Source organism: Poecilia latipinna, unplaced genomic scaffold, assembly GCF_001443285.1.
Source record: "Poecilia latipinna isolate Pla-1442-1.1 unplaced genomic scaffold, P_latipinna-1.0 Scaffold891, whole genome shotgun sequence".
NCBI classification, from domain to species: domain Eukaryota; kingdom Metazoa; phylum Chordata; class Actinopteri; order Cyprinodontiformes; family Poeciliidae; genus Poecilia; species Poecilia latipinna.
In genome coordinates this window covers 73,420-87,076 of record NW_015113507.1, presented here as the reverse complement: position 1 = coordinate 87,076, position 13,657 = coordinate 73,420, and the positions used below count along the sequence as shown (strand labels likewise).

The 13,657-nt window shown below is 38.8% G+C and overlaps 2 protein-coding genes across 2 annotated transcripts; both read left to right on the top strand.

The window, feature by feature from the left end:
* Positions 1-2,293: 2,293 nt before the first annotated feature.
* On the top strand, positions 2,294-5,801 carry LOC106957261 (uncharacterized). The gene is made up of 6 exons (XM_015048531.1): positions 2,294-2,381; positions 2,494-2,522; positions 3,433-3,447; positions 3,547-3,957; positions 4,080-4,310; positions 4,739-5,801. The coding sequence occupies exons 1-6, from the start codon at positions 2,294-2,296 to the stop codon at positions 5,003-5,005; spliced, it is 1,041 nt and encodes a 346-aa protein (XP_014904017.1). The 3' UTR covers positions 5,006-5,801.
* Positions 5,802-8,618: 2,817 nt separating this feature from the next.
* On the top strand, positions 8,619-13,627 carry LOC106957256 (uncharacterized). Its single transcript, XM_015048526.1, has 8 exons — positions 8,619-8,670; positions 9,132-9,426; positions 9,996-10,021; positions 10,126-10,197; positions 10,801-10,821; positions 10,952-11,374; positions 12,335-12,565; positions 13,043-13,627. The coding sequence occupies exons 2-8, from the start codon at positions 9,132-9,134 to the stop codon at positions 13,295-13,297; spliced, it is 1,323 nt and encodes a 440-aa protein (XP_014904012.1). The 5' UTR covers positions 8,619-8,670; the 3' UTR covers positions 13,298-13,627.
* Positions 13,628-13,657: the final 30 nt, after the last annotated feature.

Here is a 13,657-nt window from a genome sequence, read left to right as displayed (position 1 = left end):
TGAGTTTTAAAACTAACAGTTCTTTATATACTATATACAAATAAAATGTATTATTATCATTGTAAAAGTTGATATTTTTTCACAAATCAAGAATCTTTTATCATCATAAAAACGTGAAATGTTTATTGAGACACTGGCTCAGAATGCACACAAAAAAGAAGAGAATAGCACCCTAGAGAAGAACCTTAAAAATATTAAACATTCTTAAAAAACAATTGGAAGAGAAACTGTTTGGTGGTTTTTACATAAAGTGCAGCTTGAGTAGTCTGCTTGGTTGGGGCTCCTTGTTCTTTGTTCTGTTTGAACACTCAGCTTGGACCAAGTTTTATCATTCAGCCATTTAGTTGCGTTGAAGGATTTGCACAAACAGTATGACGGAACCACTATAGGAAGATTAAATGCTGCAAGTCAAGAACTCAATGTTTTAGCCAATTTGTATAATAAGCTGAACTTGACTATATTGTTTGATAGTTAAGATCAATGGATATATGTTGCATTGAATTGATTTGTAAAATGCCTTAAGGTGACAATTTGCGAATTAGTGCGATATAAATAAACGTGTCTCACAGAGGAGTCTGGTTTTGGCTATTAACTATAAGTAAGGGGAATTATTAATAATTAAATTGGTATTTTATATCAAAATGACCAAGTTGGGCACCACCTACATTAGAAACATAACAGCCAAATAGTTCATTTTCTGTTATTTTTTGTAAATATCTGCCTGATAACATTGTGAAAAAAATTCCTGATAATGATTCAGATGAATTTGTTGGTGTTAACAGTAGGTAAATCTTTCTTTGTCTCAGAAATGTCTGAAAGCTCAGAATGGAAGAAGGCCTTGACCAACATCATAGAAAAGCTCAGAGAACGGCACTATAAAAAGATGCTGGAATGTCTGGAGAAAATCCCTAAAAGTGTGAAGGATGACACACCCAGAGAAGAGATGACTCAAACCATCATTGAGCATTATGGAGAGGAGGAGTCCATCGCTGAAATCAAGAGGATCATGGATGAAGAGATACCGAGGAAAGATGCTCCAATTCAGGACCTGCTGTATCCGTTTGTGGAGAAACAAGGTGAGTTTATGCTGCTGGATCAGTTTCAGGTTCTGCTCAACATTCAGGGTCCAGAACAGACCCTGAGGAGGCGGGTCAGGATTGTTCTGGTGGTCTGTTGTTGGTTGGGTGTTTGTAATGCACCTTTAATCCATCACTGAACCCACCTAATGAATCTATCAGTCCAAAGTTGAAACCAAGGTTCCTCCTCACTTCTGGGTTCAGGATGTTCTGCATTCGGGTCTGTAACCAAAGCAGGAAGGAGTTCAGAGCTGATAACCAGTTGATAATAAAGGCAAAGATCCAGAAATAATAACAGCATGAGTTCATAGAGCAGTGATGAAGATGTTTATGAATGAAACTTTAATTCAATAACTGCAGAGCTTTGACTGTTCAAACTGTTTTTCAGGAAAGAAGAGGAAATCTGGACCAGAGTCAGAGGAGCAGCAGGAGTCTCCATCCGGTGGGTGAAAAACCTGAACTCTCCCTTTAAATGGGTTTAAAATAACTCCATTAAGAACAATGAACAGTTCCTGCTGATCTTAGAGCTCCCCCTGCTGGTTAGAAAGTGAAGTTGACTCATTGTGATTCATTTCTCAAAATGTGTTTTGCTGCTGGTGAAAAACCTGCAGTTAGATTGATATCAGTTCTGGATCGGCTTACGGATCAGAACCAGATTAACTCATGATGAGCCACCTCTTTCTGTTTAACAGAGTTAAAGAAGAAGAAGGAGAAGACTGAGAGTGATGATGGTTAGTGAGTTTTAACTCCCATGTCTTCAAACTGGGTTTTTCTGACATGTTATGTAATAAACTTGTGATAATGAGTAAATAACTCCTACAGACTATTAACATCAGAATCACTCAAACATGCCTGTACTGTTTTAGAAGAAACAAAATCTGTTTTCTTATTTAAAATTTAATGGATACCACATACACACACACATAATGTTATACAATGTTTAAAGGCGCGGTATCATGTAAAACGCACTTTATTTTTCCATCATGTTATGACGTTTTCTCTCATCAAAAACATTCCTGGACTGTCGCTTTGATTCTTTCATGTTTGAGAAATCCTTTAATCTCCATGGCAACCATTCAGCTGTCAAAATGATGGACCTAGCCCTATCTCTGAGGAGGAGCTGTGTCTGGAAGGCGGGGCCAGGTCCATCCAGACGTTTAGCCTGACCATGGCTCCTGAGGTCAGGTCTCTCCTGATATCATTAATCTGAGCTGCTGATGATCCGCTGCCCTTCATGTTTAACAGGGTTTGAGGAGAACAACGCTGAATCTGATTCAGATTCTTCAGGTGATGAAACTCAAGCTGGTGAGTTTAATGAATCAACCTCACAGAGTAAATACAGACAGAATCAGGTCAAAGTCTGTTTATAAAAGATCAGAGCAGAAAATGCCTGACTCTTCTTCTTCTTCTTCTACAGACGATCCAGGAAGTCCTCAGTCTGAGAAGGTAACCATCACAGATCGGAGTTTCCCTGGTCCCACTATCTCTGATTAGTTGGATTGCTGTCAAATAAAAGCAACTAGTGCCAAAAACTCCTTTAAAAAAAAGACAACTGGAATAATGTGTGGCAATGATGTCGGGCTTTTCTTCCATCCAACTGATCAGCGCCGCCCAGCGTGTTGAAGTTTCTAAGCTGACAGCTTTACGCTCTTATAGAAATATGTTTGACATCATCCATGATGTGAAGTCCAGCAGCTGACATCGGCACAATAATTCAGCATTAGATCATTTTTTGCAGCCTGTTTTGAAATGTATATTTGCGAGGTTAGAGGAGAAGCACTTCTCTACATGTAAAATATAAAATACAATTCAGACAATGTCCGAGTGTCAGACATGTTTTCACAACATGTAGACTTCTCAATGTAAACTATCACTTCCAGTTCTGACAGTAAACCTGCAGATATTGTAATGTAACGTGAGTCACAGGACTAGCATAGAGTAGCATTCAGCGTTAGCTTGTGCTAAATCACAAATCATGTTCGTGCCAAACAACTAAACAAAACACTCGACATCATTATGTTCTTACATGGCCATCATCTGTAGATTAGAGATGAACAGTAGGAGCAGAACCTTCCGTCAGTCCGTCTTTAGATAAATCCTGCCGTGTTTTGTTGGTAGTTTTCACAGGGACATTGCAAGCAAAAATAAAAAGCATCCATGCAGCTCTGTTCTCCGTCACTTGATGAAAACGTGTGTTTCTGGAGCTACGGGGGCATTTGGCATACTGTGCTCCAGAACACTTTATGACTTTGTAAAGTGACATTGCATGTATGTTTTAGATATAAATCCACTTCAAAAAATGAAAGCTAAGTGGAAAGTATGCCTACCCAATAATTAAGGGTCTGTTCTTTTTCAGAAGGTTCTTCATTGGGTGAGTTGGACACTTAGTTTTTATTAGAAATATTCTATTTTGTTCTCATGTTGGAATTTGCTTTGTGAATTTCTGTAATTTCTCTGAACTTGTTTCCAGAGACAGAGCATCAAGCTGCTGAAGGAAAGTAGAGTCACTGATGGAAAACCTGTAGGTGGAAAGATTATTCAGAAATGTGCTCTGCGTACATATGAAACCAAAGAGAAGCAGGAGAAGAAGTTCTTCCATCTGGCAGTCGCTGATGAGACCGACTGCATCAAAGTCATGGTTTATGGAGAAGAGCTATTTAATAAAGTAGAAGAGGGACAACTTTACCTTTTCACAGATGTGGAAGTGGATGTAGTGTATGGTGAGATGATGATGAAGGTGATAAAGCACAGCAAAATCTCAATGACTAACGGCATTAAAGTTCCCAAGACTCTGGAGCTGCAGAGTCCATTTTTCCCCATCAAGAAGATCAAATCCTTTCAGGAGGAAACAGCAGTGAGTGTAAAAGGAACTGTGATTGAGGTAAGCAATTACTGCAGATAACAGATTCATAAGAGATTTGTGGCTCTCTGTGTTTTATTATGCTGCACTGAAAATGTTGGATCATTTCCAGGATTGGTTTATAATCATGTTTTGGTCCTCAGATTGATGCAGGTCCTCAGATTGAATTCCAGAAAGATGGCATCAACGTAGATACACGCGAGTTCAAACTTGAAGATAAAACCGGTTCCATCTGGATCAAGCTGTGGCGCAAAGACCTCGAGCAGCTGAGAGGAAAATCCGTGGGAGATTTGGTCAGAGTGACCAACCTACGAACGAACCATTACTGTGAGACGGTGTCTCTGAACTCCACCGACTTCACCAAAATTCATCAGGTACCGGTTATTATTCAGACTGCAGGAAATCCAGGCCTGAACCAGAGTAGAGAATATCATGTCTCTATGTGACAGAGATGTGGAGTGGAATTAAAATTATGCATCTTTATTTACTTTTTCTATATGTAAGGTGAACGACGAATGAATGAACGAATATACTTTAAACAAACAACATAAGACCTGGGTAGACTGGTGCCTAAGGCTGCTGCCCTGGGTTCGCCGCCCTTTTGTTAGATGAGAATAACAACATGATGAAGGGAAAAAAATCTCACACTAAATCACTGAACTGGATAAAAATGATGCTTTGTATGTTACAGAACATTATAAAGATCATTCAGGAATCTAAACATGTCGACTAATTTTATTACAAATAATTCAGATGTTTGGTTGCGTGTGTTTTAATTCATTATGATCCTGTTTGTGTCCAGGTGAAAGCTGCTGCTGTCCAGAATGTCACCATGCAGATTGTTGGGATCATAGAAGCGGAAAAGGAGCAGTCTGAGATTTACGTGCTGATCAACCAAAAGACCAGATCCTTCCTCATTAATTCTCCTCTCCTGGCTGAGGTTTTTGGTGTCAAACTGGATGACGACTTCAAGTTCAGACTTTTGGAGAAAATTCCGTTTTCAGCCAAAGGAAAAATAAAACAAAACAAAATCCAGGCTCTTAAAGCTGCGAAAGCCAAGAAAACTTAATAGAACCAGAAATTTTACAGCTGAATGAGTTTTTTAAGTTAAAATCCTAAATGTGCTAATGGTGGAGAAACAACTTACCATTACAGTAAAACTTTATCTGCCACCATGCTAACTATACTAGCTCTAGTGTAACAAAGACCAGGGCGGAACAACCAATCAGAACCAGGAGGCTCTCTGATTGGTTGCTTCTAGTTGGCACTGGGAGAAGGCAGAGGAGATGGTGACAGTTTCAACAAATACTTTAAAAATTATTTTTATAAAATTTACATGCTGCTGCTTTAAGGTCATAGCTGACATTAAAATATTCACTTCAAGGAAGAATTGATTCAGTAGTTTCAATTATAATGTTTATGTCAACGTGGTAGGAGTTCATCCTGCAATCGGTAGGTTGTCAGTTCGATTCCCACTCTGTCCTTCTCTGTTGATGTCCAACAGACACGTCACCCGCCTCGCCTGCTGCTGCTGGTCAGAGGGTTCAACAGGGGGCGCCGATTCATGGCAACCTTTGTCAGACTACCTCAGGGCAGCTGTCGCTACTGTCCAGTAGCTCACCACCACCAGTGTGTGAATGACTGAATGTAGTGTAAAGTGCTTGAAGTCCTCTGGATTTTATACAAGAACAGGGAATTTTCTCTTTTTGACAAGTTTGTTGTATTTACAGTCGATCTTAACTTTTCATCTAAATCAACTATTAAAGGTCCTTCTAAGGATGGCTGATGTGAATTAGCTATGCTAATTTGATTGTCTCGATGTGTTTCTTGAATCTGTCTCTATCAAATAAACAGTACCAAAAAAAATCCACATCTCAACGCTTTTTCACTGAGATCCACTTTCTTACAGGGAGAGTACTCCTTTTTCAACCAAGGCAAGAGACTTTAATTCACTTTTGAGCAGAGACTTAGGCACAGAGATACCATAATGTGTAGCAATTTTAGATAAATCAGCTTTTCTACAAACAGGATTACTTAAAAACTCCTCCATACTAAACTGCCATGCTCAAAATAATCCCGGATGAGCCCCCACTTATGTTATACTTTCTGAACATGGGTTTGACAAAAACTTTGTGACAATAACGTTTTAAAGCTGTTATTAAGCCACAGCTTAATAACGGCAGTCTTCAGCACATCTTCAGTGTGCTGGAATGAGAAGGACTTATTTTGTGGATGCAGTGTAAACCCTGATATGTAAGAATTTCTTATTGCATGTAAAACTGGTTGGAACTGACTCAAACTTCTCTTGAATTTTGGCTTGAATGACTGAATGTAGTATGATGCGCTTTGGTTTGCAATAAACCAGACAAAACAATGTAACATTCCAGGCCAAGTGATTTTAGAAGACAAAACTTTATCTCAGACTTTTCTGTTAAATTGGATTTCATGCAACTGTTTAATGGATTCAACACATGAATATCAATGACTTCATAAGAAAAGTGAAAGTAGCTTAGCTCTGAAGAGATAATTGAGAGTGAAAGGACATACACTGCCTTCTGTTTCTGCTTGTCCTGTATTGGGATAAAATGGTTTTCTGGACAAAATGAATCTCATAGCAACTAATCCAATCCAGTAATACATATCAATTAGCAGCAGTATGAAATGCATAAAAATAATTAACAATATTAAGAAATAATATTTAATCCACAGTGCTACATGAAGCTCATTTTGAAACAATGCAAGTTAAAAATATTTTGCAACAAATAAATCAAGTAAATTAAGTCTAATGTTAGGCCTATGAAAGCCAAATGTGAGAATGAGACATATTAGGTAGGTAGGTAGGTAGGTAGGTAGGTAGGTAGGTAGGTAGGTAGGTAGGTTGGTAGGTAGGTAGGTAGGTAGGTAGGTAGGTAGGTACTGGCATATGAAGCCACCCCTGAAAAAATCCCTGCCCCCCTCTTGCCACCCCATAAATATTTTTCTAGATCCGCCCCTGCTAATGTCGTTCAAGGAAGCGGAGTGTACAAAGAAATGTTTGTCAGTAAATATCTAGTCTGAGCTGTAAATATTTGGATAAATAACTATTTTTAACTATAAAAACTGAAAAATATATCTGCAAATATAACATACATTCTTCAAACGACGATGGCATTTGTTGAGTGAAAAACTAACCAGCATTTCCCCTTGATTTAATAGATCAGGAGAAATGTGCGTGAGGAAGAGACTCAATACTTACAGTTTGTATTTGCATCACTTGTACCATGAATGTAAATTCAACTAAAACAATTTATATTTTAATGAATGAATGTTTATTTCAACCAACAAAAAAAGGAAATGGATAAAGTTGTTTATTTTGAAATCTTCATTCTGGATTATTGAACAAGAATATTTTATTTTAAAAGGCAGAAAAATTAACTTGTGTTTTGTTTTTGAACTACTCCAGGCTGAGTAGTTTAAAACGTTCCCACCTGACCAAACATCCCCGCACTAAAACATTCAGTTTCTTTGTTCACAAACGAAACTGAACATTTCATGTTTTGCAGCCAGAGGCAGATGAGAAGCTTTTCATTTACGCGAGGGAGTTTATACTCTGCTGTGGGAATAAAACTCCAGTCTGAGGTTAAATCAAACTTTAAGCTCAGAGAAAGTCTCAGTTTAAAGTTTCTGCATCAAGTTTATTAGTAAAAGTTTCTGACTGAACCTTTTGGAGAAACGTCTGCTGAATCCATTTTTCTGGCACCAGGAACTTTCAGCTTCCAGATTTTCTATTTTTTATTGGTTTCATCAGCAGTGAGCACAAAATAACAGGAAAAGGTGAGTTTTACAGCTGGACCAGTTCAAACGGGTTATTTTTTACTGGTTCTTATGGTTTTTACTGGTCTAAGATTAGTTTATTCATGTTTTTTCTGAATGACTAACAAACTGGTTAAAATGAGCCTCTTTGCATTCTGATTGAAATGTTCCCTTGTTTTTCATCTCATAATTTAACTAACAATAATCCTGTTAGAAATTTAGAAGTAGTTATTCAGACCTTACAGTATTCATTTTAATTTATATCAGAACAGAGAGCTCTGTTAAATCAATCAAGTTTATCTGAATAAAACATTTCAGTAAAGAAGCAGTTCAAATGATTTACATCATAAAACATAAAAATGTTATAAAAACATCAGACAGTGACCAACTGAGGAACCAGTAACAACCAGGTGGGTGTTCAGTTTAGGTTTAAAGGAAATCAGTGTTTTGGCTGTTATTCAGTTTTCTGGAAGTTTTTTCCAGATCTGTGGTACATAGAAGCTGAATGCAGCTTCTCCACTGAGGACATCACTTCATCAATGATGTCCTCAATGGAGAACAGAACCAGAACAAGACGCTGTCAGTAGCAACTTGAAAATGTAAAATGCTGAACTGCAGATCACATTTATCTAAATTAAATTCAAGCTGACAGTTTTAATTTTGTTTCTGGATGTGATGAAGCTGCTGAACCTCATGGTCCAATAGAAACAGCTTCTAGTTGAAGTTGCTAAGTTACTGAAGAGCAACTTGTTGATCAAAGTGCAGTAAAACAGAGTTTACACTGCAGGGTAACACATGTAGACCTGCAGTGACTATAAAGAAGGAAATAAAACAGACTGTGCTGCTGCTGCATCATCATGATTCTTTAATTTCAGTCAAAAATTAACAGCAGAACCAAAACCACAAGACCAGGACAGAACTGAGAGGAACTCTGAGGACAAGGTGTGGTCTTAAAGCTTTAAGCTGAAGCATCAGGTTTTGGTTCACACTGAGTGACCATATTTTAATAAACTTAAAACCTGGTTTAGTTTCCTGATAAAGGGTAAAAAACAGTAATTATTTTGAAAAGATTTTAAGGTTAATTTCTTAAGAACCAATTTTCTGATTAGAAGAGACATAGAAACCATGAGAGTTTCAGGTGGTTCTGATCTCCTCGAGACCAAAATTCTTCTGTCTAACCTGGACCCAACTAAAGCCTTAACCTTTAACCTCTTCATAAGCGATGTCCTCAAACAGTTCGGTCAGAAAAGAGACCTGGTTCCTTTAAATCTGAGTCTCATTCAGTCAACCTGCTGTTCAGAGGTCAGGGGTCAATGTCTGCACGGATGGATCACCTGCAATCAGATCAGTGGTTGAAGAAATTATGATCATTTTGTTGACATTTCCTTCTTTCTGCATCACAGATGTCAAACATCTCAGAAGACGAGTGGAGAGACGCCATGACCAAGATCTTTGAGAAGCTATCAGATAATCAGTACAGGAAAGTGAAGGAGCTATTGAATGAATATGGATATGACTCACCAACCAAGATGACTGCCAAGTTTAAAAAAGAGCTGCCTGAAAAGCTCATTCAGAACTTTGGAATAGAGAAATCCATTCACTTAGTCAACGAAGCAATGAATAAGATACCAAGGAACGACCCAGGAGTCCAGGACCTTCTGCGTCCTTTTATGGACAAACTGAAGAGACAAGAAGAAGGTGAGTTTCCAGTTAATGTGGTGTGTATCATGGTCAGGGCTGATCAGTAACCAAACCCCTGATTACCTGATTCAGAGGAGAATAAGAAGAAGATCTATGGATGGAGGAGGTTTCTGGGTTCAGTCTGAGACAGTATCAGAAACTGTTGGTGTTGTTTTTCATTCCAGCTGAGCTTTATGGTCGTGTTCAGGTCAGCAGCTCTCCTTCGTGACATTCAGTCTTTGTTTTCCTTAAGAGCTGTTTGTATTCAGTAGCTTCAGACTAAATGTTGTGGTCTACAGAACCACCTTCATGTTCAGACAGCAGTTAGCAGTTAGCCTGACACGATGCCCCTGCTGGCAGCAGTGTGGTATTGTCCCGGGTTGTGGTGAGTCAGTGGGGTCTGAGGTCACTGTGGGAAGGTGATGCTGATGTTCAGAGATCATCTTAGTAATCCACTGCTAGCAGGAGGAGAACCCTGCTAGCAGTGTAGCATCTGCTCACCATGTACTAATGGGTCAAAGGTCAAATATGTCAGATTAAATAGTGTTTTTACCTGAAACATCTCAATGTGTTTCTGTCTTTTAAAGGTCCAGAGACGAGCAGCCAGCCAAAGGTGAGAACCTGTTCTGACACAAATCAAAACCTCCTCACCTTCCGGTCGTCTTAGACACGCTCAGCTCATAAAATGCTTGAAACATGTGCTGCTGCTTTCTGTAGACGGATTCTGCTGGAGCAGAGGAGCCAGAGCAGAACCAAGGTGCTTCATCTGGATCAGCTCACAGTCCACAGGTAGAACATGTGGAGGCTGCATCTCATTTTGAAACCCTGATTTATTTCATGATGTCAGTTCAGAAAGTTAAATTCATACAGGTGCATTATAAAGAGTTGTTTTTAATTTAAGTTCAAAGACAATCTCCATTTTCTCTCAATCCAGCTTATTTGTTTAGCACATTTCAGCAACAACACAGTTCAACGTGCTTTACATCATAAAGCATAAAAAACATCATAAACACATCATCGTCAAAGATTGTAAATCCAGTAACAAACATTACATTTTGTCGAGTGCCATCATCAAAATCATCATTACGCATTAGCCACGTTAATCAGTCTTTCAGTCTTTATTGGTCAAAAGCAACTCTACTCTGGTTTTGTCTTGATTTTCGTGACTTACAACTATTAAAATATTACATGAAGAAAACTGCTGAGCTGACAATTATCAGGCAGTCAGTGATTCTCTAGAAGGAGGAGAAGCAGCAGAGAGGCATTTCAGAGAACAAATCTAATAAATGGAAAGTTTAGTGGAGGGACATTTGTGGTAGAAAATCAGAATCCAGATTAGATCTTTGAATCATGACGGTCTTCATCTAATAAACTGTTTTTTTTTCCTTTCAGAAAATGTTAAGTCCTGATCTGGTGAGTAAAAACCTTGGTGTTCATTAACAGCCAAGAGTTTTGCTTTATATTTCCGTCTGTTTTTGTTTGTTTGTTTGTTTTATTTGTGATTGGATCTGTTTTCATTTTTTATCTCATCTTCTTGGTCCAGAGAAAAACCATCAGGGATCTGAAGGCCAGTGGAGATCTGGGTCAGAAGGTTCTGACTGTGAAGGTCGTACAGAAGTCCAACCTATACCAATATAAAACCAAAACCAATGAGACCAAGTTTTATTTCTACCTGGGAGTCGCAGATGAGACCGATGCCATCAAAGTTGTGGTGTTTGGAAGAGAGCGGTTTCCAACCATTGAGGAGGGCCACTTCTACACCATCAGGGATCCCCTCATGGATCGTCAGGAGAACGTTTTGAAAGTTACAGAAAGGACCAGGACATCAGAGACCGGCTCGTTGGAAATTCCCAGAAATGTGGAGCTGGAAGCTGAAAAACTTATTTTCAGTCCAGTTTACAGCATTGGAGACATCCAGAGCTTTGGAGACAAGATGCCAGTGAGTGTTGAAGGCACCGTGAAGGAGGTGAGAGTCATTTATGAAGCTCTCTGTCTGCTCCTCATCATCAGCGTTTAGTTTTTAGAGGCAGCTTAACTGAGAATTTCAGACTTTTAATACATCTGATCAAATCATCAAACCTTCAGAAAATGACATGATTAATAGCGCCCTCTACAGTTCTGGTAAATATTTCACATTTATCTTTTAAATTCACACTGTAAAATGGAACAGACTTTTAAATTGTAATTAATGACTTCCTGTTCTTATGAAAGGACACAAAGAGACATTTTTCAACACTCTTCTAAATGGGAAAGAGAAGAGAACATTTCGTTAATGCAGACCAGTCAAGTTCTGAGCTTTAAGTCAGGAAATGGAAACAAGAAATTTTAAATGTAAACTTTTTATCTGCATTTAGAGAAACAATTATAACATTTAAACCAACTGGATCTGCCACCAGGACACTCATCTCCCATCATGCACTTGGAGCAGGATGCTGTCCTGTGGTTTCCTGTTAATAACTATTAATAATGATAAAAGTTTAAACCAGTGTTTCCCAGCCCTGGTTCTCAAAGCACACTGCCCTGCATTTCCTTTCTTCAGTCCAGCTGATTTCAGTCGATGACTGATCAACAGGCGTTTGCTGAACTGCAATCGGCTGAATCAGGCTGATCACTGTGTGCCTTGAGGACCAGGGTTGGGAAAAACTGGTTTAAACCATGGTTTAAAAGTTGCAGACCTGCACCTGTTTCAGCAGGAAGTCATGTTTGTTTCTGACTCAGACTTCCTGCTAGCTCCCCCGGCCCCTGCTGGGGCAGAGAGGTATTACACTAGAGTTGTGTTTTACAGGAAACCTAAATCCATCATGCAGCGTATCTGTAGATCTGACCGATGATGGACAATAAAACATTTGCTTATAAAAATGTTAAATTTGCAAAGTGTTCATTTGTTTCCAGAGTCGACTGAATCTTGTGTTTTGGGTTTGAACAGATCGGAGTCATTAAATCCATCGAGATGAAAGCTAAACCGATGAAGAAAGACAAGCAGAACTTTGAGCTGGAGGACGGTACCGGGTCCATCACAGTGGACTTGTGGGGTGAAGACACCAAACACCTGAGAGGGATATCAAATGGAGACGTGGTCCTGGTCAACAACTTAAAGACAAACCTCTTTAATGGCAGAGTTTCTTTAAACTCCACTGACTCCACCAGAATCATCAAGGTCAGAATGAAATGAACATTTCAGATTTTCTGTTTGTATTTGATTTGTTCAAACTGGCTGTAAATTAGTGAACTTAAAAACTGAGTTATTGTTATAACTGGCAGATGAATGTTAAAGGGTTTGAAATGCTGCAGACAACCTGATATCTTCTGTTTCCTTGGGCTTTGACTTAATTTAGTTCTTCTGGTTTTGGTTCCTTTGGCTTGTATATTTTGATTCTGTCTGTTTTCAGTCATGTTTCCTCGGTTTAATCAGCTCCTCTCACAGCTGCATTGTGTTCAGTTCATTCGACTCGCCTGTTCCTCTTCCAGAGATCTTTCATCCTCAGTTTTTGTTCACGTTTCTAGTAAATTCTCTCACATGATTGTCCAGCCATCTATAAACCATGATGGCAGATACTATGACCTTTGACCTGTTATAAGTATCATAGTTAATAAAAATCAGTAATAATCTGTGTGCCATCCTGTTCCTGCTCAGGTCCAAAGTGCTCCAGTCCAGGATGTAAACATCACGATCATAGGAATCAGTAAGTTTGACATGATCGGTGCTGAGCTGGAGGTTCAGATAAAAAACCAGGTGAAGACGTTGGAAGTTTCCTCTGCCGTCCTGGCCAAAGGGGTTGGTCTCTGCCTGGAGGATGACTTCAGAGCCAAACTTCTGGAGAAACTCAACCTGAAAGCCAAAGCTCAAATACAAGGAAACAAGATCAACCAGCTTAAAGCCGTAGCCTGAACCTCCTCAGGTTCTGATTCACATCCACTTCTGTTGGACTCTGTTGCTGCCATCTAGTGGCAGGACAGAAAAGCTTTCAGCTGGGATTTTGCTTAATTTGTTCTTGATTATGAAAAATTGTCTTTGGCTTCAGTTTTAAACTAAAAATCTGCTGGAATAAACATCAGAGAGCTACTTTACTTTCTTCTGCTGCATCTTCTTACATTTGGATCACTTTTACAATATTCTATGCAAATCAATGCTGCTATCTTTGATCTTATTGACCTTTGACCCTTTACTTTGATTTATTGTCAAAGTCTGAAATAAACTGATGCTACAGTTTGAGAATTAGATTTTTTGGATTCATTTTGTGCGCTCAGG

Excerpts from the sequence above, each read along its gene's own strand:
- LOC106957261 (XM_015048531.1), top strand. The coding sequence starts at position 2,294 with ATGATCCGCTGCCCTTCATGTTTAACAGGGTTTGAGGAGAACAACGCT. Across the intron at positions 3,958-4,079 it reads TAAAAGGAACTGTGATTGAG|ATTGATGCAGGTCCTCAGAT; the intron begins GTAAGCAATTAC and ends TTTGGTCCTCAG. Across the intron at positions 4,311-4,738 it reads ACTTCACCAAAATTCATCAG|GTGAAAGCTGCTGCTGTCCA; the intron begins GTACCGGTTATT and ends GTTTGTGTCCAG.
- LOC106957256 (XM_015048526.1), top strand. The coding sequence starts at position 9,132 with ATGTCAAACATCTCAGAAGACGAGTGGAGAGACGCCATGACCAAGATC. Across the intron at positions 10,822-10,951 it reads AAATGTTAAGTCCTGATCTG|AGAAAAACCATCAGGGATCT; the intron begins GTGAGTAAAAAC and ends TTCTTGGTCCAG. Across the intron at positions 11,375-12,334 it reads TTGAAGGCACCGTGAAGGAG|ATCGGAGTCATTAAATCCAT; the intron begins GTGAGAGTCATT and ends GGGTTTGAACAG.